Source organism: Mercurialis annua, linkage group LG7 (assembly GCF_937616625.2).
Source record: "Mercurialis annua linkage group LG7, ddMerAnnu1.2, whole genome shotgun sequence".
NCBI classification, from domain to species: domain Eukaryota; kingdom Viridiplantae; phylum Streptophyta; class Magnoliopsida; order Malpighiales; family Euphorbiaceae; genus Mercurialis; species Mercurialis annua.
In genome coordinates this window covers 45,569,658-45,589,397 of record NC_065576.1, presented here as the reverse complement: position 1 = coordinate 45,589,397, position 19,740 = coordinate 45,569,658, and the positions used below count along the sequence as shown (strand labels likewise).

The 19,740-nt window shown below is 31.3% G+C and overlaps 2 protein-coding genes across 2 annotated transcripts; one reads left to right on the top strand and one right to left on the bottom strand.

Moving 5' to 3' along the window:
- The first annotated feature begins 328 nt into the window (after positions 1–328).
- Positions 329–3,912, top strand: LOC126655321 (elongation factor Ts, mitochondrial). Its single transcript, XM_050349446.1, has 9 exons — positions 329–431; positions 592–843; positions 918–1,090; positions 1,191–1,280; positions 1,775–1,949; positions 2,137–2,321; positions 2,707–2,832; positions 2,928–3,016; positions 3,472–3,912. Exons 2-9 carry the CDS (start codon positions 612–614, stop codon positions 3,515–3,517), a joined length of 1,116 nt encoding a protein of 371 aa, XP_050205403.1. The 5' UTR covers positions 329–431; positions 592–611; the 3' UTR covers positions 3,518–3,912.
- A 371-nt stretch (positions 3,913–4,283) lies between these two features.
- On the bottom strand, positions 4,284–6,047 carry LOC126655322 (photosystem I chlorophyll a/b-binding protein 3-1, chloroplastic). The gene is made up of 3 exons (XM_050349447.2): positions 5,809–6,047; positions 5,615–5,676; positions 4,284–5,006 (listed from the first exon to the last, which is right to left on the bottom strand). The coding sequence occupies exons 1-3, from the start codon at positions 5,953–5,955 to the stop codon at positions 4,391–4,393; spliced, it is 825 nt and encodes a 274-aa protein (XP_050205404.1). The 5' UTR covers positions 5,956–6,047; the 3' UTR covers positions 4,284–4,390.
- Positions 6,048–19,740: the final 13,693 nt, after the last annotated feature.

Here is a 19,740-nt window from a genome sequence, read left to right as displayed (position 1 = left end):
GTTATTCGTCCCAAAAAATCGAGTAAAGGGGTTTATTTGTACTTTTTTTAGTATGATGGGTTATTTGTACCAATTGAAAAAACACGATGGGTATTTTGTACCTTTTGCCATAATAATATTAGATGGAGCATAAAAATACACAATTAAAGGTCTAATCAATTAAGGCTGATTAATTATTATAATCTATGTTATCTAGTTCTTTCGGGATTAAAAAATAATAATAATAATTACATTTGAACAAAAACTTCTCCTTGTTGTGGCATAAATGGGCTGATTATACAGTTTCAATGACACCGGCCCAGATCAGACCAGCCCAACCATAAACCCCACTGCTGCCTGCCGATCCCCGGAGACGCTTGAACATCAAGATCAGAAAAACCAAATCATCAAAGCCTTCGCACTATTTATTTCACTGATACAAATTCTCTCAGGCAAGCTTCTCAATTCAAACATTTCGAAGCTTTTCTTAGCCATAATTCATTTCCCAGTCTCACTAAACCTTTACTAAACCCTAGTAACTCTACTTATGCCATGTATTGTTTTTTCAATTTACTGATAAATTCTTTGATTTCTTGTTCTGTTTGCTTACAGAGAGCTCTGTTTAATTAGCAATGGCTTTATTTAGAAAAGCAAAGTCTCCGCTTCAAATGATGCTATTTACCAAATTAAGTAACTACGGGCAAAGTTACTCTACTTTCGGACTGTTTTCACGGCAGTTTAGTGGTGAAGCTTCCGCCCCAGCTGCGGCGGAGCAAATGAATCTCATTAAGCAGTTGAGAGTAATGACCAGTGCTCCGATTAAGGATGTTAAGGCGTCTCTAGTTGATTGCAATTGGGACATTGGTAATGGATTAATTAGTTTTTGTTTTTTTAAGTTATGGATTTTGTAGTTTTGTTTAATATGGTGTTTTGGGTAGAGGCGGCGCAGAAGGATTTGCGGAAAAGAGGGAAGGCTTTGGCCTCGAAAAAGTCGGGTCGAGCTGCTACCGAAGGTTTACTTGCCTTGGCGCAGACTGAAGGGAGGGCGGCGCTTATTGAGCTTAACTGTGAAACTGATTTTGTTGCTAGGAATGAAATATTTCAGCTTTTGGTTAGTGGATGGATATGGGATTTTCTTTTATGTTAGCTAGTTTTTCATCCAAGTTTCTTAATGTTGTTTCTTTGGAATCAATTTGTTTTTATTCTTGCAGGCTTTATCTTTGGCAAAGCAAGCTTTGCTAGTCGAGAATACTGCTCAGACGGATTCTGGGATTTATCCGGTCGGACCTGAGTGTTTGGAGGTGAGATTACTCTTCCTCTGTAGTTCTAACTTTTACTTTGTCTATGCATTAACTGCTATTATTTGATGTCACCAAGAGAATTAGATGAGAATTGCTCTGTTTGATTGATCTAGTCATGTTTTAGATGCCTTACTGAGGGCTTCTTTTTTACTTGAACCCTTCTAGGAAAAACACGTATTATCTCCTCATTGTGGAGCTTTTGAATCTCATTTATTTGTTTCAAATGTAACGAACAGGTGTTTTATTCATTTGATTAGATTATAAGAATTCACTAGCTCTTTTTCACGGTTCCTAGTGTTATCTGTAGAAGTGGTACAAATTAAGTTGCAATAGAGAAAATCATGAAATGGGTCATTACATAATATGTGAACTTGTATTGGTGAAATTGCAGTGAGGCTAATGCAACCAGGCATTTATATTTTGAACTATTTGGGAAATTTGACTGAAATTGGAACTCTTGGTTAGTTGTGTTCTGATGGAATTATGTTTACCAGGACTTAAAATTTAATCTCAATCATCCAAAATTAAGTGGAGAAACAACTGTTCAGAATGCAATTACTGAAGTAGCTGCAATAATGGGCGAGAATGTGAAACTCAGACGGGGCTTCGTTATGTCTACATCTTCCCCTGGTGTTCTATCCACCTATCTGCATACAAGTCCACAACCTGGTAAACAGTTTCAAGATCTGTATTATTTCTCTCTATCTTGCACGCAGGCATTTGCTTACAGTTAGTTCACTGCTCATTGAATGATATGTGTACAAGGGAAACCTTATCTTATTTTATTAAGCAGAGGGTATGGTGCTGATAAGAAAAGTCCGATCTTTTTTACACCGCTGATTTTGTCTTGATGCAGGTTTGGGTCGTATTGCTGGACTTGTCTCTTTTGAAATAGAGAATGGAATTTCCCAGTTAGATACTCTCCACGATGCTGGATCGCAATTGGCAATGCATGTGGTGGCAGCAAAACCATTATTTTTAACTAAGGAACTAGTTTCCTCTGATGCATTAGAAAATGAACGTGAAGTTCTTAAGTCTCAGGTACAGTAAGGCTCAATTCAGCTGTTAGTTACTTTATGCTACCTAAAGACAAGTGCTGAAAAATCAAAGACTACTTTATCAACATAGTCTATTGGTGTAGGCCTCTCAATGTAGCTTCAAGTTCACTATTTATGCTTTATGCTGGCCTGGAATAACCTCGCAAATTCTAGTGCTAATTTTAGATGGACTGGCGCTGATTTTAATTTATTGGGTCATTTTGTTAAATATTACTTAGATAGCTCTGAAGAATGATATTAATATGCTCAAGGCTTAGTTCATTCTTTCTCTTTCCGGGGAAGGGGATTGTGCCATGTGTTGCTGTCTATCTACTTGTATTAACATTATGTTAGCATTTCAATCATTATTCTGGTTTTCTATTACGCAGGCAGAAAGTACAGGGAAGTCTCAAATGGCAATAGAGAAAATGGTAGAAGGTCGTTTGCGTAAATACTATGAGGAAGTTGTTCTTATGGAGCAAAAGTTCATAATAAATGATGCGATAAACGTGAAGGTAAGCTTGAAAACATTGCAACTCTCCCTATTTGCACGCTTCACATATTTACTGCTGATATAGAAGTCTTGTCTTATGCACTGCTGAAATTACAGACACTGTTAGACAATCTATCCAAGGACGTGGGCTCACCGGTGAAGATACGAAGCTTTTTTAGAATGGAAGTTGGAGAAGGCATTCAAAGGTAAAGAGTAGCAAACCTTTTTCATCCGTAATAATTGATAAGATCTAGAAACAGGTTGTAATTCTTTCCATAAGTATACGAAACGATTTAGTGGTAGCTGAATGAACAAAAGTTTGTTTCTGTAGTAAAAACAAACCGTGATGAAGATAGGCAAATCTCCAGTTCAGTCCTAAAACATGTTCAGCAAGTGATGAGTCTCACAGCTTTTTCATGTTAAAATATAATTATTGCTGTACTGAATTACCACTTGCTGTGATTGCATATTATGTAGTGTTTATCTTGTTTTTTTGCTTGATCGTGGTTGTAAAATATGTAGCTGATTGATCATTGAGCAAGTATTATCAGTTCAACAATTTGAGCAAGCATAACAGCCATCACAAAGAAAGTTTTTGTTTATATTTTTTTCATTAGAAGGCATCAATTTGTCGTATATTACTGATAAACTTGGTTTGCAGGCTAGAGTCATCAAATGCGGACGAACCTGCAGCCCAGTCTGCTTAATCATAGGTGATTGTGCTCTTTAGTCGACTTTAGCGTCTTAACTAAGATATCATTAGAAAATGGAGGGCGTATTTTGGACGATCATCTATCAGTTGATAGTTTCAGGAAGACATTGTGGGAACATATATCAGGTATTGCAATGCGCAACCCATTCTTTTTGTAATAACTGTTTTTGTTAGTTAAGAGGAGTCATGAAAAGAACAGGTTGAAAATCATGATCAATTTCTTTTTAATCCTGCTCGGCCAGTTCTAATAAAACATTCATAAAGATGTCTGATTGTTCTTATAGAAATTTGCGTTGTACGAAACTCGTGGAGTCTTACATTTTGGGAGTTCCCAAAAATATTTTTGAAATTTTGAAACTTTATATTTATAATACATTCTTGTAAAATAAACTTGTCGTTTCACTATTTTTATTTTAGTGTTTTATATTTCAACATTTTTATTTTCTGTGCAACATCATAGGAACAATGTGGAAATATAACCAATAAAGGTTCATTTCACCTCTCCAATCTCACAAAAGATTAAAAGAGTTCAAATTCGTGGCTTTGAATAAAAACTTCCACAGTATGTCAATTTTGGACCAGTTTAAACTTTTGAGCTTCACGATTAGTGTCAGATTAGGATGTAAACCGACCAAAATTTATCAAAATGTAGGTATCCTTTGTCCAAAATCACAAATTTAACTCTTTTGAGCTTTCGTGGTAAGTCGAAGGGAGGGGTGAAATGAACTTTTGTTGAAATAGTAACATTTAAGAGGTCTATCTAAATATTAAAATATCCTTTCTTACATAAAATTACAATAAGATGGGGAATTTTCAGTGGATGATGATTACAATGAGCATGATGAGAAACAAAGAATTGAACCATTTTCTAATGGAACTTGAGGCTAGTCAACACATTGTTGTTCACAGGATCAGCCAAGTGATCAAGCAGATTTTGGTAAGGTCCAACACCAGTCACAAGACCTTGTATAAAATAACCCAAAACTGCCAACATAGCCAATCTTCCATTCTTCACCTCTTTCAACTTCAAGTCATTCAATGATTTCTCATCTTTGCCGAACCCTAACGGGTTGAACAGTGGGCCACCCGGGTATGCCGGGTTACCTGACCCGCCCAAAAATTTCTCGGCACCCAAGAAATATTGCTTGCCCATGGATCCTGGGTTGTACCAGTCTTGGAGCCTCCTGTGCTCTGCAAATCCCATGAGTGCCAATTCAAATACAAATAGTGTGAACGGGTCAGCCCAGTAAGTGTATGTTCCTGCTGGCGGGATTACACCGGTTTGGAACCATGGGAGTGCTGTTTCTGCAGGAATTAGACCGGCTTTTCCGAGTATTTCGGGTGCTATGGCTCCTACGGCTCCTAACATGGCGAACCTTCCGTTGATGATCTCACCGTAGGCTAACCATCTTGGCTCAATGAAACCTCCTGTGCCTTCTGGGTCTGATAGGCCGAGTGGGTCAAATCCAAAGTCACCTGGTAGGCTGCATTCATGGAAACCAAATTTGACTATAGATGAAGGATTCATATGGAAAAACATTAGAGCAAATACAATCTCTTAATTTGTGCATAGGGGTTATTAACTCATACTTATTTATTTTAATCACTTATGAAAAATACTCTCTAATTTTAGGTCAAATAACCCCTAAATTGTAGTTCTAGAGCCGTGATAATCTAATTTGAGAGTTGTTTGACCTGTACTGTAATTAGATTGTATTATTTCTAATTAATTACAGTGAAACTGATTCCGGCTCAACAAATTTAGAAACTGTGACGACCTTTGTTCAAAATTTTATGCGATTCTCATAAAAATTCTAGGGAAGCGTCAGCTAGACGGATAAATTTGTATGTCGTGATTAATTAGGTTCGATTTTAGTCATTAAGATCAATAGATTTAATAAATTTATAATTTCATATCAAATGAATATAAATTTAAAATATTATTCCATCTCATTTTAAATCATTTAGTACTATTTGATCCGATTTTAAAAAGCTTTTGATTTACTTAACATTAATTTTTTAAACTAAAACTATTTAATTATGCGACGAGAACATTTTCTCTCTCTAAGTAAATGCACTCTTATAGAATTACCTGCCATCCAAGTAAGTCAGACTTTGCTTAGAAGCAAACCATAGCTGCCTATTTGCTCCTTGCTGAAAAACATAGAAACCAAGTTAGCACACAACATTATCCGTACCATCTATACATTACACGGAAACTTTTCGATTAAAAACAAGTAAACTTCGAAACTCTATTTATAATTAAAAAAAAGCTATTATTAATACCTTGACCGGCGGAGTCGAAGACGATGCTCGAACAACAAAGGAGTTATTCTTCCTTGAAGATTGAATAGGCCTAGCACCTAAAATTTGTCTACCAGTTTCAACTGAGGAACTAATCAAAGAAGATGACACAAGTGCTTGTGTTGCCATTTTTTTCTTTTTTTTTTCTGTGTTTGAAATCTGGTTGATTGTGTGCTTCAGGCTAGTTATGTCAATGGGAAGAATTAAAAGCAAAGGTGAACCACTAGTTGTGAATCTTGGCTGATATGAAGAGGAGGCATCAGATTAGGTTAGGATCTGATTGGCCAACTAGGATTTCACATCTGGCTCATTTCTCTTTGTGTATTGGATAAAGGATATTGATATTTAATTGAACTAATCATCTCATTTGCCACATGGCTAACTATCTATCACTAGTATTTCTTATTTGGTTTCCTCATGTAAATTGTTTTAAGAATCGAACCGGTGGTCACCAACGAGCTGTAGCTCAAATGGTATAAATACTTGACAGGAAACTGTCAAGATTGTAGGTTCTTTTTCTCATACAAGCGCTTCTCCTCCTCAATTATATAAAAAAAATCGAACCGGAGGTCAAATTGTATGAGGGGATAGCTTATAATTCAATTTCATATTTTAAGAATCAGATCGAAACGACCGATCCAATTGGAAATCAGTGGTCAGTTTGGTTCGATTAACAAACCAGTTTTCATAAATCTGATTATAATTTTTTTTGAAACTATAAAAACGAATACATAAGGTTTAATGCTATTTTTAATTGTTCTAAGACAATTAAAATGTATAATACACTTATACTACAAAAGTATAAATATTGTTACTTCTATCTGAACAGTTTAAGCCGTGAGTAAATCGATTGAACCGTAAATTGATGACCATTGAAATAGTGTGATCCACTATTCACTTTCCTTAAAACAAATCTCATAAAATTCAATAGTATTTTTTTTGACATTGTAATAATTCTAAACTATTAAAATGAAACTGGCTAAATCCATCACGAGAACCTCTATAATTTATCGCTTTTGTGCAAAAAGCCTCTACCGCACAAATCGAAATATTATTATATTTAACATGAGAAATTGAAATATTACCATATTTACTTTAAATATGATTATATTTATTATTATTTTTAATTATTACTCCTGAGATGTTACACAAAATAAAAACAGTTATATATAGTTCTTCGCGGTTACTAAATGCGGATAGATACCCTTCCATTATTTTTCACTTATCTAATTCTCAATTACTCATAATTATTTTTAGAAAAACACTGCACTCAATTATTATAAGAAAAATATGGCATTAGATCATCACCATTGATAGAAGTAGAGAATTATTATTTTTCAAAAAAACTATTATCATAGTATATACTAAAATTCAAAATAACCTAATTGTATATACTTTAGTTTACTCCAAAATCTCAGAGAAATACTGGAATACTAATTTATCAAATCATTAATACATTAGCATCATAAATATCACATGCAATCATAAAATTGTAACTTCATAGAGATAGCATGCAAAGTTTTTATCCTGTCAACTTATATTATATTTAAAGTATTTTATTAGGTTTTTCATAAAAACAAAATAATAAATAAATTTGTTGAAATTTTCTTATGGCCTAATGTCTTAAAAAACCTCGACCTTTTCATCCTTTTTTCAGTCCTACTCTGACATTGTAAATCAGTCAATTTTATCTTATCTTGCATTTTAATTGTATCCTAAAGCATAAAATTGACCTTTTTTTATTTGTAAAAAATTCTCTAAATTAACTCTTTTTGCAATAGATTAACTTTTTATATTACATTGACCATTTTTTAAGAACTTTTTTGAATTTTTGTCAAATAAATAAAGGTTAATTTTATGCTTTAGGATATAATTGAAATGAAAAAAAATAAAAAATTGAATAAAATTGATAAAATTTTAAACGTCAGGTTAGCATTGAAAAGGGGATGAAATGGCGGATTTTTTTAAGGCATATTAAGCCTTTTCTTATATACATAAAAGAAACACTTCTAACTTTTAGATGTAATGCCCATAGAAAGTCCACTACTTAATCTTTAAGAAGAGAAGAATTATATCTCTTATTAATAATTACACAAACTGTGATGAATGCTTTTAAAAACTAAAATGATTAAGAATAGGCTAAATCCGTTTTTAAACCCTTATACTTTAACTTTCTGTTTAGTTTTTTTTTTCCAAAATTTATCTTTATTTAGTCTCCATGTTTAATTTATTTTGAAATTTTAGGTCTTCTTTTTGGACGGAAAAGAGTAAATTACACTCATCATGAAACGTGAATATGATCAAATTTAATTATCTATCTAACTCAATTTTTTTGGCAAAATGATTCATATTATTAAATTCGGAGAAGAGTCATATAAACAGAAATTTAAAAAATACAGAGGTCTATTGAATAATAAAACTGGAAGATAGACTAGCTAAATAAAAATTAAAAATATTTAAGTCTTTCGTCATCTTCTACGTGAAAATTGTTAATTATCACCTAACAGTGATTGAGCAACATGCACGCTCGCGATTTTCATCTAACAAAAGATTCATTAAATAGAAAACAATTATTATAGAAACTTATTAAATAATAAACTTAAAAGGGACCAAACAAATAAAAGGTTGAAACTATAAGGGCTTCTTTATGTTAAGCTTCATGCCATCTTCAACCTCTCTATTTTTTAGTAACTTTATTTTACACAGAAAGTAAATTTTTCTCAAAATACAAACTATATATCTAACTCTAAAAAAATATCATCACTATATTACTTATATACTATATCATTAATCCTACATTATTTTAATATAAAATAACTAAACTATCGATCTTTTTCTAATTTAATTATTATTGTCTAATTTATTAAAATATTGTTGTTTGTTTGATATTCATTGATATTAATTTATAATGTATATAAACAATTTATATAAAATTTTGATTCGGCTCATTGAATTTATTGTCGGTCTGGTCTGATTTGATTTGCTTAATATAGATTTAAATAAAAATTATACACAATAATTAAATTTATTTGTAAATATATGCACACGTATATTTTATTTATCAATAAAAATGATATCAATTTAAAATTTGGTTTTTATATCAGTTCGGCTAATTAATGATAAAATCAAACCAAAACTAATAACCACACTTCTTAATTAATTATTTACATTAAACCCAATCTTCCTAACCATTTTAACTAAATTAAAATAAATACTAGTTTGGTAAATTGGTTCAAACTAATGGATTAGTTCGGTTTCGTTCAGTCCTAACTAGAAAATTTATAATGACCCGAGTTGCACTATGTTGTATTCTTTTTTATAATTCTATATATTGAACTTAATTCATCAGATAAATTATTCAGTTTTACTCTCATAATTGTACACTTTATATTGGATTTATGGTGGAACTTAATTCATCAGCATGACATTAATAAACTTTATTCGAAATCGTCTCTTTCAATTCGCTATTAATTGGTGTAGTAAGAATTCTCACATCAATAAACTCTCCCGTTTAAAAGTAGTAAATTTCAGTGGAAATGGCTTCCTAATTATACTAGAAAGTTACTCAAGAAGTTGACTATTACAAAAAAGACCCTCAAATGATAAGTTTTCATATTTTCATGAGTCAAATCAAAAATCTCAACTTTTCTAAATAACATCTTAACAATTTAATATTTAACCACTTGTTTTTTAAAAAATATTAAAAATCAATAATTATTAACTCAAAAAAATCAAAAATCAAATGTTTTAACTTTTTTTATAGATCTTAAAAATCAATAGTACAAATTAGTTAAAGAAAATTCCATTTTAGTGTAAAATCCATCAATAGCACAAATTAGTAGCATGAGAATCAATTTAAATGAATATTTAGCTGAGAAAAATCATGTAAAAAATAATAATAGTTGAGAATTAGATAATTGACAAGAGTACATTAATTTCTTGTAAAAACAATGCTATAAGCATCAATTAATTGTAGTGGAGAAGTATTACTTTTTTTAGAAAATAAAATTCCATAATAAATACTAAAATTTCAAATACTAACCAAATCGTACATAATTTAATTTACTCCAAAATCTCAAGAAAAATAAATACTGAAACACTATTTTTTACATTATTAATGTATTAACATCATAAAATAATTATTTATTTATTTTACTGATAAGCTCTATTAGAAATATTCATATAAACATATTAGGAACACTTATAACATTTAGATATAGCGCATTGAAAAAGTTCAAGATGATAGCCATAAAGTTAAGAACAAAAGGATCAATTCACCTTCCCAACTTGGCAACATTTTAAAAAATTTCTACTTTTTAGTACCTTTTTGATCCTACTCTAACGTTAAAAACTGATAAATTTTACCATATTTCACATTTTTATGTTTATCCTGAAATATTAAATTGACGTTTTTTTTATTTGGAAAAAATTCAAAAACATTCTCCATGTCTAATATATATTAATTGTATATGTTTAAAATTTATTTAGATTTAGTTAAATTAATTAAAAATTTAAATTAGTTTTAATTTAATTATAGTTTTTAGTTAGTTTTAAAAGACAAAAGGTACAAAAAAACTCTGAGATTTTCCCAAAAGGACGAGAGATTATTAGGTAGACTCGGTCTACCATGTCATTCGTGGACTAGCCTATTATATTATGACACGTCATTATAATAGTGGCACTATCGTAATTTATTTATTACTTTTTTACACTTTTAAATAGTAATATTATGATAGTGCCATTATTTTAAGGGTTAATTACATATAAAATCACCACCTTTACACGAAATTGTAAAAATAACACGACCTTTAAAACGTGGCAATTCAGGGCATCACCTTTCATTTCTTTTCAAAAATAACACGGGCACATTTTTAGTGGCACTTTTACTAACGTGACGTGACACGTGGCACTCTCATCGGGTGTCCAAGTCAGAAAAATTTTATCAAAAAACATGCCCATATTGTTTTTGAAAAGAAATGAAAGATGATGCCCTGATTGACACGTTTTAAAGGTCGTGTTATTTTTGAATATTCATGTAAAGGTGGTGATTTTATATGTAATTAATCCTTATTTTAATGACGTGTTATAATATGATAGGTTTAGTCTATAGATAACGTGGTGGACCGAGTATATCTAATAATTTCTCCCAAAAAAACAGTTTATCCCTTTTTGATTTTTGAGATACAATTCAGCCCCAATTTTTTTTGTTCAATAAAAAAACTGAGAGGCTGAATTGTACCCCAAATACCAAAAAGGGTTGAACTGTCCTTTTAGAGAAACCTCAGTTTTTTTTTTGTACTTTTTGCCTTTTTAAAAAATAAATGATTTATTTATATTTTTTTGAATGGAAATGAATTTATTTTTATCTTTAAATTTAATTAATTGAATGATTTCATCATTTAAGTAAAAAAAATTGATAAAAATTAAAAAGTTGGAGTACAACTGAAACAATAAGATGCGAAATAAGGTAAAAGTGACCAGTTTTCAACATTATGGTAGGATTGAAAAGGGGCTAACATGCCAGATTTTTTTAAAGGTAAAAATCCAATATTTGCATTTTGTATCAAATCCCCCTACGAGCTGCACGTCCATATATTTAATCCATGCAACAATAAAATATAGAAAAAATTCAAAAAGATTCTTAATATTTAGTTTATTTTTCAAATTGATACTTAAAGTTTTAAAATATTAATTTTAATCCTTACATTTTTATAATCTGAAATTAAAATAAAAAATCAAATCAATTTTAAAGTAAAAATTAAGAACGTCTTTACATTCCCTTTTTTTTTTATCAATTTACCATCTTCTTTAGGTGGTGCAGCAATGACCAACGACACCAGTAATCTATGACCTATGTCGGTACAACAGTGATCTACGATTTCTAAATGACGATTTCTCCGATGAACCGCTAGTTTCTGGAGGGAGGTTCCTCAATGCTAGGAGAGCATCAATGTCATGCTGATGTAATATTAGATGATCTTGCTATTAAGTTCTTCAATTATGGTAGTACTGATCGTTCACTTTTGAAGAAAAGTAGGCACTAAAGGAAAAATGGTGCTAGAAATGCAGTAGTAATTAAATTTAGTTAGGATTTTAATTGGATTTTAATTAGGGTTAATTAATATTTTAATCAAGTGTTTTACTCCCTTTTTTAGTGGGTGAAATACACTCCTTCGCAAAAAGATGAAATGATACGAAATGGTAAAGTATGTGGTTGTTTTGACCGATTTTTTTTTAAAATGATTTTTTTGATAGTATGTGCCAAATTGAGGGGATGAACTAATATTTTTATTATTAAATTAATATTTAAAAGGCCAAACCAATCTTTATGTTCTTGTAATTTCAAAATTTTATTTATATGGTCAATTTTGAAACTTCTAATTTTTATCTAGTCTATATACTAATCTATTTTGAATTTTTAGGTCCTTTTTTAAACAAAAAGACAACAAAGAGGACGCTCGTAAAACATGCATGAGATTGAATTTTAATATCTATCTAATTTGACAGGTTGAAAATATAGACCACATCATTAAATTTGGAGAAGGGCCAATTATTTTTTATATAAGTATAGGAGTTTATTGGATAATTTGCTTTTCGAAAATTATACCATATTAATTTTTTGTCATGTTTAACATGAAAAATTTTAAACCACTTGACCGCGCGACTGCGCAATAGTGTTTGGTTTGGTTCCTCTTAATAACTGCAATTGTGATCAACCACTTTAAACGAAATACAACCGTACAAATTGGCAACCCATTGAATAGATTAAACCATAAAAAACGATTGATTTTTATAACGTTAATTATAATTTTATTTATTTTAAACTACAAAATCTCATGTATAAGGTGATGTATAATCTCTTTTCTTATTATTCTAAAACAGTCTTATAATGTACAATACATTTAATTGGGTAATATTATTATTTTTTCATTACAGTTATAATGTTATATTTATATATATAATCGGAGCCGAAGGGCTGCCTGAGGAACATTTGTGGGAGAATTTAAACTTACGACATAACAATTTGCTGCCTAACACCTATATCATTTGATCAGTTATAATTCATTGGTGTAGTTATAGTGTTAAAATTATAATTTTTTTTTTATTTAAACGGTTCAACATGTGATTAAACTAGTTGAACTTTGAATAGATAGCCATGTCAGATTGATTTTAAAAAATGCTAAATTAGTCAATTAAATTGGTGATTGATCAGGCTGATTTGTAAAAGTAAGAGAAAATTAGGAATTATACTCTCTTTTTAAAAATAATATGATTTTCTACCTCAACAAGGAAAAGATAGAAAAAATACTTCACTATTTTAATATATTTACTTTTTTACTCTAACACCTATTTATATTATAATTATACCTATTCATTATTATTATTTTACTCTAACTATATTATTAGGGATTTGTAAGTGACAACTGTCATTTTTTTTCCTTTTTTCTCTCTCTTTTTCTCTTTCTCTCTTTCCTCTCCATTGGCTTTCTTCTTCTCTGTTCTTTTTTTCCGCCATTTTTTTCTTCTTCTTCTTCTTCTTTATTTTTATTTCTTCTTCATTTTTATTCTCTTCTTCTTCATCGTTAATTCATCGCTCCGTCGTTGTTCCGCCATCATCCCGCCGTCGCTCCGCCGTTTTTCATATTTGATTTTAGCGATTTTTCTCAACTCGTGGTGATTAATACGATTTCTTTTAACTTTCAGATCTACATAAATTACTCTTGAATTTTTCCAATTCTAAATCTAAAAATCTGTATTAAAAACGATTTTCTGCACAAAAAAAACGATTTTTGCAAAAAAAAACAGCTTCTGATTATCATATGAGTATCATTACTGCATTATCATGTAAGTATCATAACACTGCAGAGAAAATTAATTTTTTACTAAAAAAACAGTGTCTGATTATCGTATGAATAACACTGTATTAATATATCGTTATCATAACATTATATGATTATGATAAGGTTATGATAATAGAAATGTACGATAATGATAATAGTACAATAATGTTTTTATGATAATATAATGATAAGCTTATATAGTATGATAATATGATACTTACATGGAATTTTTTTTACAGAAATAGTGTCCTATGATAATGTTTTATCATATGATAACGAGATGATAATATTTATGCTACATATATGATAATATCTATGATAATGTATGATAAAATAGTTTCTGATTATCATGTCGTTATCATAACACTGGAGTATGATAATTAGATGATAATGAATTATGGTAAGCTTATGATAACTGGATGATAACGTACGTTAAATTAGAATTACAAAAAGATTCATGACACCAGTATGATAACCAGATGATAATAAAATAATAAAGTTATGATAATAGTATGATAATATGATACCTATATGTAAACAAATCACATAAAAATTATGATAATGAGATGATAATGTAAAGATAATAGTATGATAATATGATATCTATGAAAAAAATAATTACAAAAAAATTATGATAACGAGATGATAATGTGAAGATAACAGTATGATAACAGTATGATAATATTATACATGTATGAAAAAAACAATTACAAAAAAATTATGATTATAAAATGATAAGGTGGCGATAATAGTATGATAACATGACCTTATTATACTTCATTGTAATACTATTTTCTTCACATTATCATCTCGTTATCATATTTTTTATGTAATTTTTTTCTTATAGGTATCATATTATCATACTGTTATCATAATTTTATTATTATGTCGTTGTCATAACATTATCATTTAGGTACAATAATACATTATCATCCCGGTACCATATGATTATATTATGATTACGAGATGATAATACAGTGATAACAACATGATAATCAATTTTTTTTGTAGAAAATCTTTCTTTATGCAGTGTTATGATAACATTATGATAATACAGTGATACTCATATGATAATCTGAGAGTTTTTTTTTATAAAAAATCATTTTTTATGTAGTGTTATGATAATCATATGATAATCAGATGCTGTTTTTTTGCAGAAAATCGTTTTTTGTGCAGAAAATCGTTTTTTTCATCATAATATTATTTTTTCATGCAGATTTTTAGATCTAAAATTGAAAAAAAAAATCAAGAGTAATTTATTTATATCTGAATGTTAAAAAAACGCAATAATCGCCATGAATTAAAGAAAAGTTCGCTAAAATAAAAAAAAATGAAAGAACAGTGGATCGACGGTGGAGCGACGGTGGAGCGATGAAGGAACGATAGAGAAGAAAGAAAAAAATGGAGAAGAAAAGAAGAAATAAAAAAGAAGAAAAAATTGACGAAGAACAGAAGAAGAAGAAGAAGAAGAAGAGAGAGGAGAGAGGAGAGAGAAAGAAAAAAGAAAGAAATATAAAAATATGACAGTTGTCATATGGTTAGAGTAAAAATATATACTTAGAGTAAAAAATCAATAAAAAGTAGGTATAATCATAATATAAACATGCTTTAGAGTAAAAAAATAAAAGTATTAGAATGATGAGGTATTTTCTCTATTTTTTCCTTATTGAGGTAGGAAATCAAATTACTTTAGAAAATAGAGTATTATCCTAATCTTCTCTAAAAGTAATTGTTCAATTCTTTTTATTTAAGAGGTTAATTTATTCAAATTGTGCAAAAATCCAATCAAATTGTAAGACATTGATTAAATCTCAATATGATCGACTTCTTCACATTATTTCAAAAAGAATATCCAATTTCAATTTATTTCTTGAAAGTTATCAAATTTTGGTTTTATCTTCAATGGCAAGTTTTTTTTAATAATATTCCGTTCATCAAAAGCATATGTGGCAAATTATAATATTATATTTCGTCACCCAAGCTCCACGTCATGTTAATAAAATCACAAATGCCATCCAAAAGCCCTAATCTAATTGAAATCCTTAACTCTCTAAATCTTTCTGGCCATTCTCATTGTCTTCTATACGTACATAACAAAAGTTATCATTTCTTCACCTTTAATCATGATAAAGTTGTTCAGTCTATCAATGAACAATGGTGACCAGATAGGCGAATGGAGCAGGCTTGAGGAGATGGAGAAAAAGGAGAGAGAACATGGTTCGTGAGAGCGATTAGAAACTACGTTCTTGGGATATGAACTATAGAATTTTTTTAATTGGTATTCAATTAAATTGGCGATGTTATTATTGAATCAGAAATTTAGAGAAGAAGAAGAAGAATTATTATTGATAACCGTCACTGATAAGAACAGTGAAGAGTATTTATACAAGCTACAAAGAAGAAGAAAACACACCTATAGTGTGTGACAGCTAATATACAGCTCATCTAACTAACTATCCACATCAGCACTAACTAACAAATCAGCCACATCAGTGACAAGTTAACTAACTAGCTAACTAACTCTAACTGATTAATAAATACATCAGTTAACATCCCCCCCTCAAGTTGGATCTTGGGGAATAGCAAGATTCAATTTGGACACAAGAAACTGATGAGGTTGTGCGCCAAGAGACTTTGTAAAAACATCTGCCAACTGAAGCTTTGAGGGAGTGAATGTGGGAAGAATAAAACCAGACTTGTAGTGCTCACGAATTAAATGGCAATCAATGTCAAGATGCTTAGTCCTCTCGTGGAAAACAGGATTTGCAGCTATATGAAGAGCAGCTTTATTATCACAGTGTAGCAGAATTGGAGAGGAAACTAACACCTGTAGATCAGTCAAGAGATAACGAAGCCATAGTAATTCACATGTAGTTGAAGCCATAGACCTGTACTCTGCTTCAGCTGTGGAGCGAGACACAGTGACCTGCTTTTTGCTCTTCCATGAAATAAGTGAATCACCCAAGAAAATGCAGAAACCAGTGACTGATTTGCGAGAATCAACACAGGATGCCCAGTCAGAATCACTATAAGCCAGAAGCTTTAAATCAGAAGTAGCAGAATAATAAAGTCCCAGAGTTGGACAACTTTTGAGATATCTCAGAACATGAAGTGCAGCTTCCCAATGAGGCAAACGAGGAGAACTCAAAAACTGACTGAGAACATTTACAGAATAGCTGATATCAGGTCTTGTAATGTTCAGATATAATAATCTGCCAATAAGTCTTCTGTATTGATTAGGATCATTTAACAGATCACCATCTGAAGCTGAGAGTTTAACATGAGCAGGTAAGGGAAAAGAAGCAGGCTTTGCTCCTGTGAGACCAGAATCAGCTAGGATGTCCAAAATGTACCTGTGCTGGTTTAATGAAATCCCTTTAGAAGTACGATGAACCTCAAGTCCTAAGAAATAAGTCAAAGGACCAAGATCCTTTATTGTAAACTGAGAATCAAGAAACTGTTTAACTGTGCAAATATCTGGAAAGTTATCTCCTGCAAGCAGCACATCATCAACATATACAACTAAAACTGTGAAATGACCATTTTGTTGCCTTGTAAACAAACAGTGATCATGAGCAGATTGTGTAAAACCAATAGAAACAAGAGAAGCAGTGAACTTAATGTTCCATTGTCTAGATGCTTGCTTAAGACCATATAGGGATTTCACCAACCTACAAACTTGATTAGATTGAGCTTTAGTATAACCCTGTGGTGGCAACATATAAACTTCCTCTTCTAATGTACCATGTAAAAAAGCATTATTCACATCCAGTTGTTCTAGAAACCAATTTTTAGAGGCTGCTAGAGCAATTAGAAGTCTGACGGTAGCAAGTTTAGCTACTGGAGAAAATCTCTCTTTGTAATCTAAGCCCTCAATCTGATTATACCCTTTGGCTACAAGCCTTGCCTTGAGCCTTTCTACAGACCCATCAGGTCTGTGTTTAATCTTGTATACCCACTTAGATCCTATGGCAGTCTTAGTGGGAGGTAGAGTAGTCAACACCCAAGTCTCATTTTTCTCCAAGGCATCTAATTCTAATTGCATTGCATCTACCCATCTAGAGTCTTTGTGAGCTTGATTATATGAAAATGGTTCTTTGATACTAGAGGGGCCTACAGGATCATTAGACAGGGTAGAAGAACTGGTAAGAAAAGAAAATTTTGGAATGGGATAAGGTTTGCCACTTGGGGGTTTTGAAAGAGTAGCAGCATTAACTTGGTAGTCTTTAAACCAAACAGGCTTTGTTATAGTTCTGGTAGATTTTCTAGGTGGATTGGGAGTGATTACAGTATCATTTGATTCAGGAGCAGTAGTAGCAGGTGGGTTATATGAACTAGAAGGAAGAGATTGTAAATCAGATGATGTGTGAGGAGAGGAATTTGTGTCAGACAAAGAGTTATCAATATTGGAAGAAATGGAAGGAAGGACAAAATTATCAGAAGAAGGAATTGAGATAGTAGAGTATGGAAAGTGAGTTTCAAAGAATTTGACATCTCTACTGACAAAGTACTGATGATTGGACAAATTAAGTAGTTTGTAACCTTTCTGTGTAGAGCTATATCCCAGAAATATTGATTTAATACCTCTGGTGTCAAATTTGTCTTTTGAAGGACATGTATTTTTGGCATAGCAAAGACAGCCAAAAATTCTCAAATTGCTATAATCAGGTGGTTTGAAAAAGAATTTCTCATATGGGGTTTTCCAATGGAGAATTTTCATTGGCATTCTGTTTATGAGATAGGTAGCAGTTAAAATACAATCACCCCAAAATTCTTTAGGCAAATGAGCTTGAAATCTTAATGCTCTAGCTACTTCAAGTAAGTGTTTATGCTTTCTTTCCACAACACCATTTTGTTGTGGTGTGTAGGGACATGTGTGTTGATGAATGATGCCATGATCTTGTAGGTATGAAGAAAGAGTACTGTTAAGAAATTCCAGTCCATTATCTGTTCTGATAATTTGAACTGTTGTTTGATACTGAGTGCAACACATTTTAAGAAAAGTAATGAGAGTTTGTGTGCATTGAATTTTCTGGTTTAGAAGAAAAGTCCAGGTAACCCTTGTGTGATCATCCACAATAGTTAAAAAATAATGAGAACCTTGGACTGAAGTAGTTTTGTAAGGTCCCCATAAATCTATATGTAACAATTCAAAGGAGTGTGTGGTTCTAATTTCAGAGTTTGGAAAGACAAGTCTATGGTGTTTTGCTTCTGTGCAAATCATGCAGTCTGAGTTTTGTGGAATCTTATGAATGACAGAAGGGATATGACTAAGAGTGGAAATGCTAGCATGTCCAAGTCTAGCATGCCAGATTGTAAAATTATCAGTAGAAGAAGCATTCATAAGAGAACAATCCAAAGGATTCAAAAAAACATCTTTATTGAATTTGGATAAAGCAACAGAAGTATCAACATGTGTATTAAACACAGCTGGAACAGATTTGAGTGAAAAACTAGTAGAATCTAGTTTGTACAATCCAGCAATCTGGTGTCCCTGAGCCAGTATTGCATCAGTCTTCAGGTCCTGTATAAGGCAACATTTAGAGAAGAATGTTACCTTGAGAGGATTGTGCTCAACAAGCTTACTAACTGAGAGTAAGTTGTATTTGAAATCTGGTACTAGTAAAGTGTTTTTAAGAGTAAGTTTATCATTGAGAACAACATTACCAACACTATTAACAGAGTTTACTGTTCCATTAGGTAGACAGACTTTGATTGGGTTAAGAAGTTTGGTTTTGGTTGAAAGTAGGCTAGGGTTAAATGTCATATGATCTGAGGCCCCAGTGTCTATTATCCAAGAACCATATTTACATAATTCAAAACCACTAAGAGCATAAGATGGAAAAATACCTGCAAATGTGAGTGGATCTCCATATGCCCTTTCCACTGTTCCAGCAAATTTCCCAACTGAATTTGATGAATCCAGTGCTGACTTTCCTTTGATGAATTTTAACATTCCTGCAAGTGTATTTCCCAGCTGCTCATAGTTAGTAAAATGTTCTGGTGCCTCCCAACTTTCTGCTTTGTTTTCTGTAGTCTCATCATATTCACACTGAGTTTGTGCTGCCATCCT

Coding starts and splice junctions, on each gene's coding strand:
- LOC126655322 (XM_050349447.2), bottom strand. CDS start 5,955: ATGGCAACACAAGCACTTGTGTCATCTTCTTTGATTAGTTCCTCAGTT. Junction 5,677..5,808: donor CTTCGACTCCGCCGGTCAAG/GTATTAATAATA, acceptor TATGTTTTTCAG/CAAGGAGCAAATAGGCAGCT. Junction 5,007..5,614: donor CTGACTTACTTGGATGGCAG/GTAATTCTATAA, acceptor CCATGAATGCAG/CCTACCAGGTGACTTTGGAT.
- LOC126655321 (XM_050349446.1), top strand. CDS start 612: ATGGCTTTATTTAGAAAAGCAAAGTCTCCGCTTCAAATGATGCTATTT. Junction 1,281..1,774: donor TCGGACCTGAGTGTTTGGAG/GTGAGATTACTC, acceptor TATGTTTACCAG/GACTTAAAATTTAATCTCAA. Junction 2,322..2,706: donor GTGAAGTTCTTAAGTCTCAG/GTACAGTAAGGC, acceptor TCTATTACGCAG/GCAGAAAGTACAGGGAAGTC.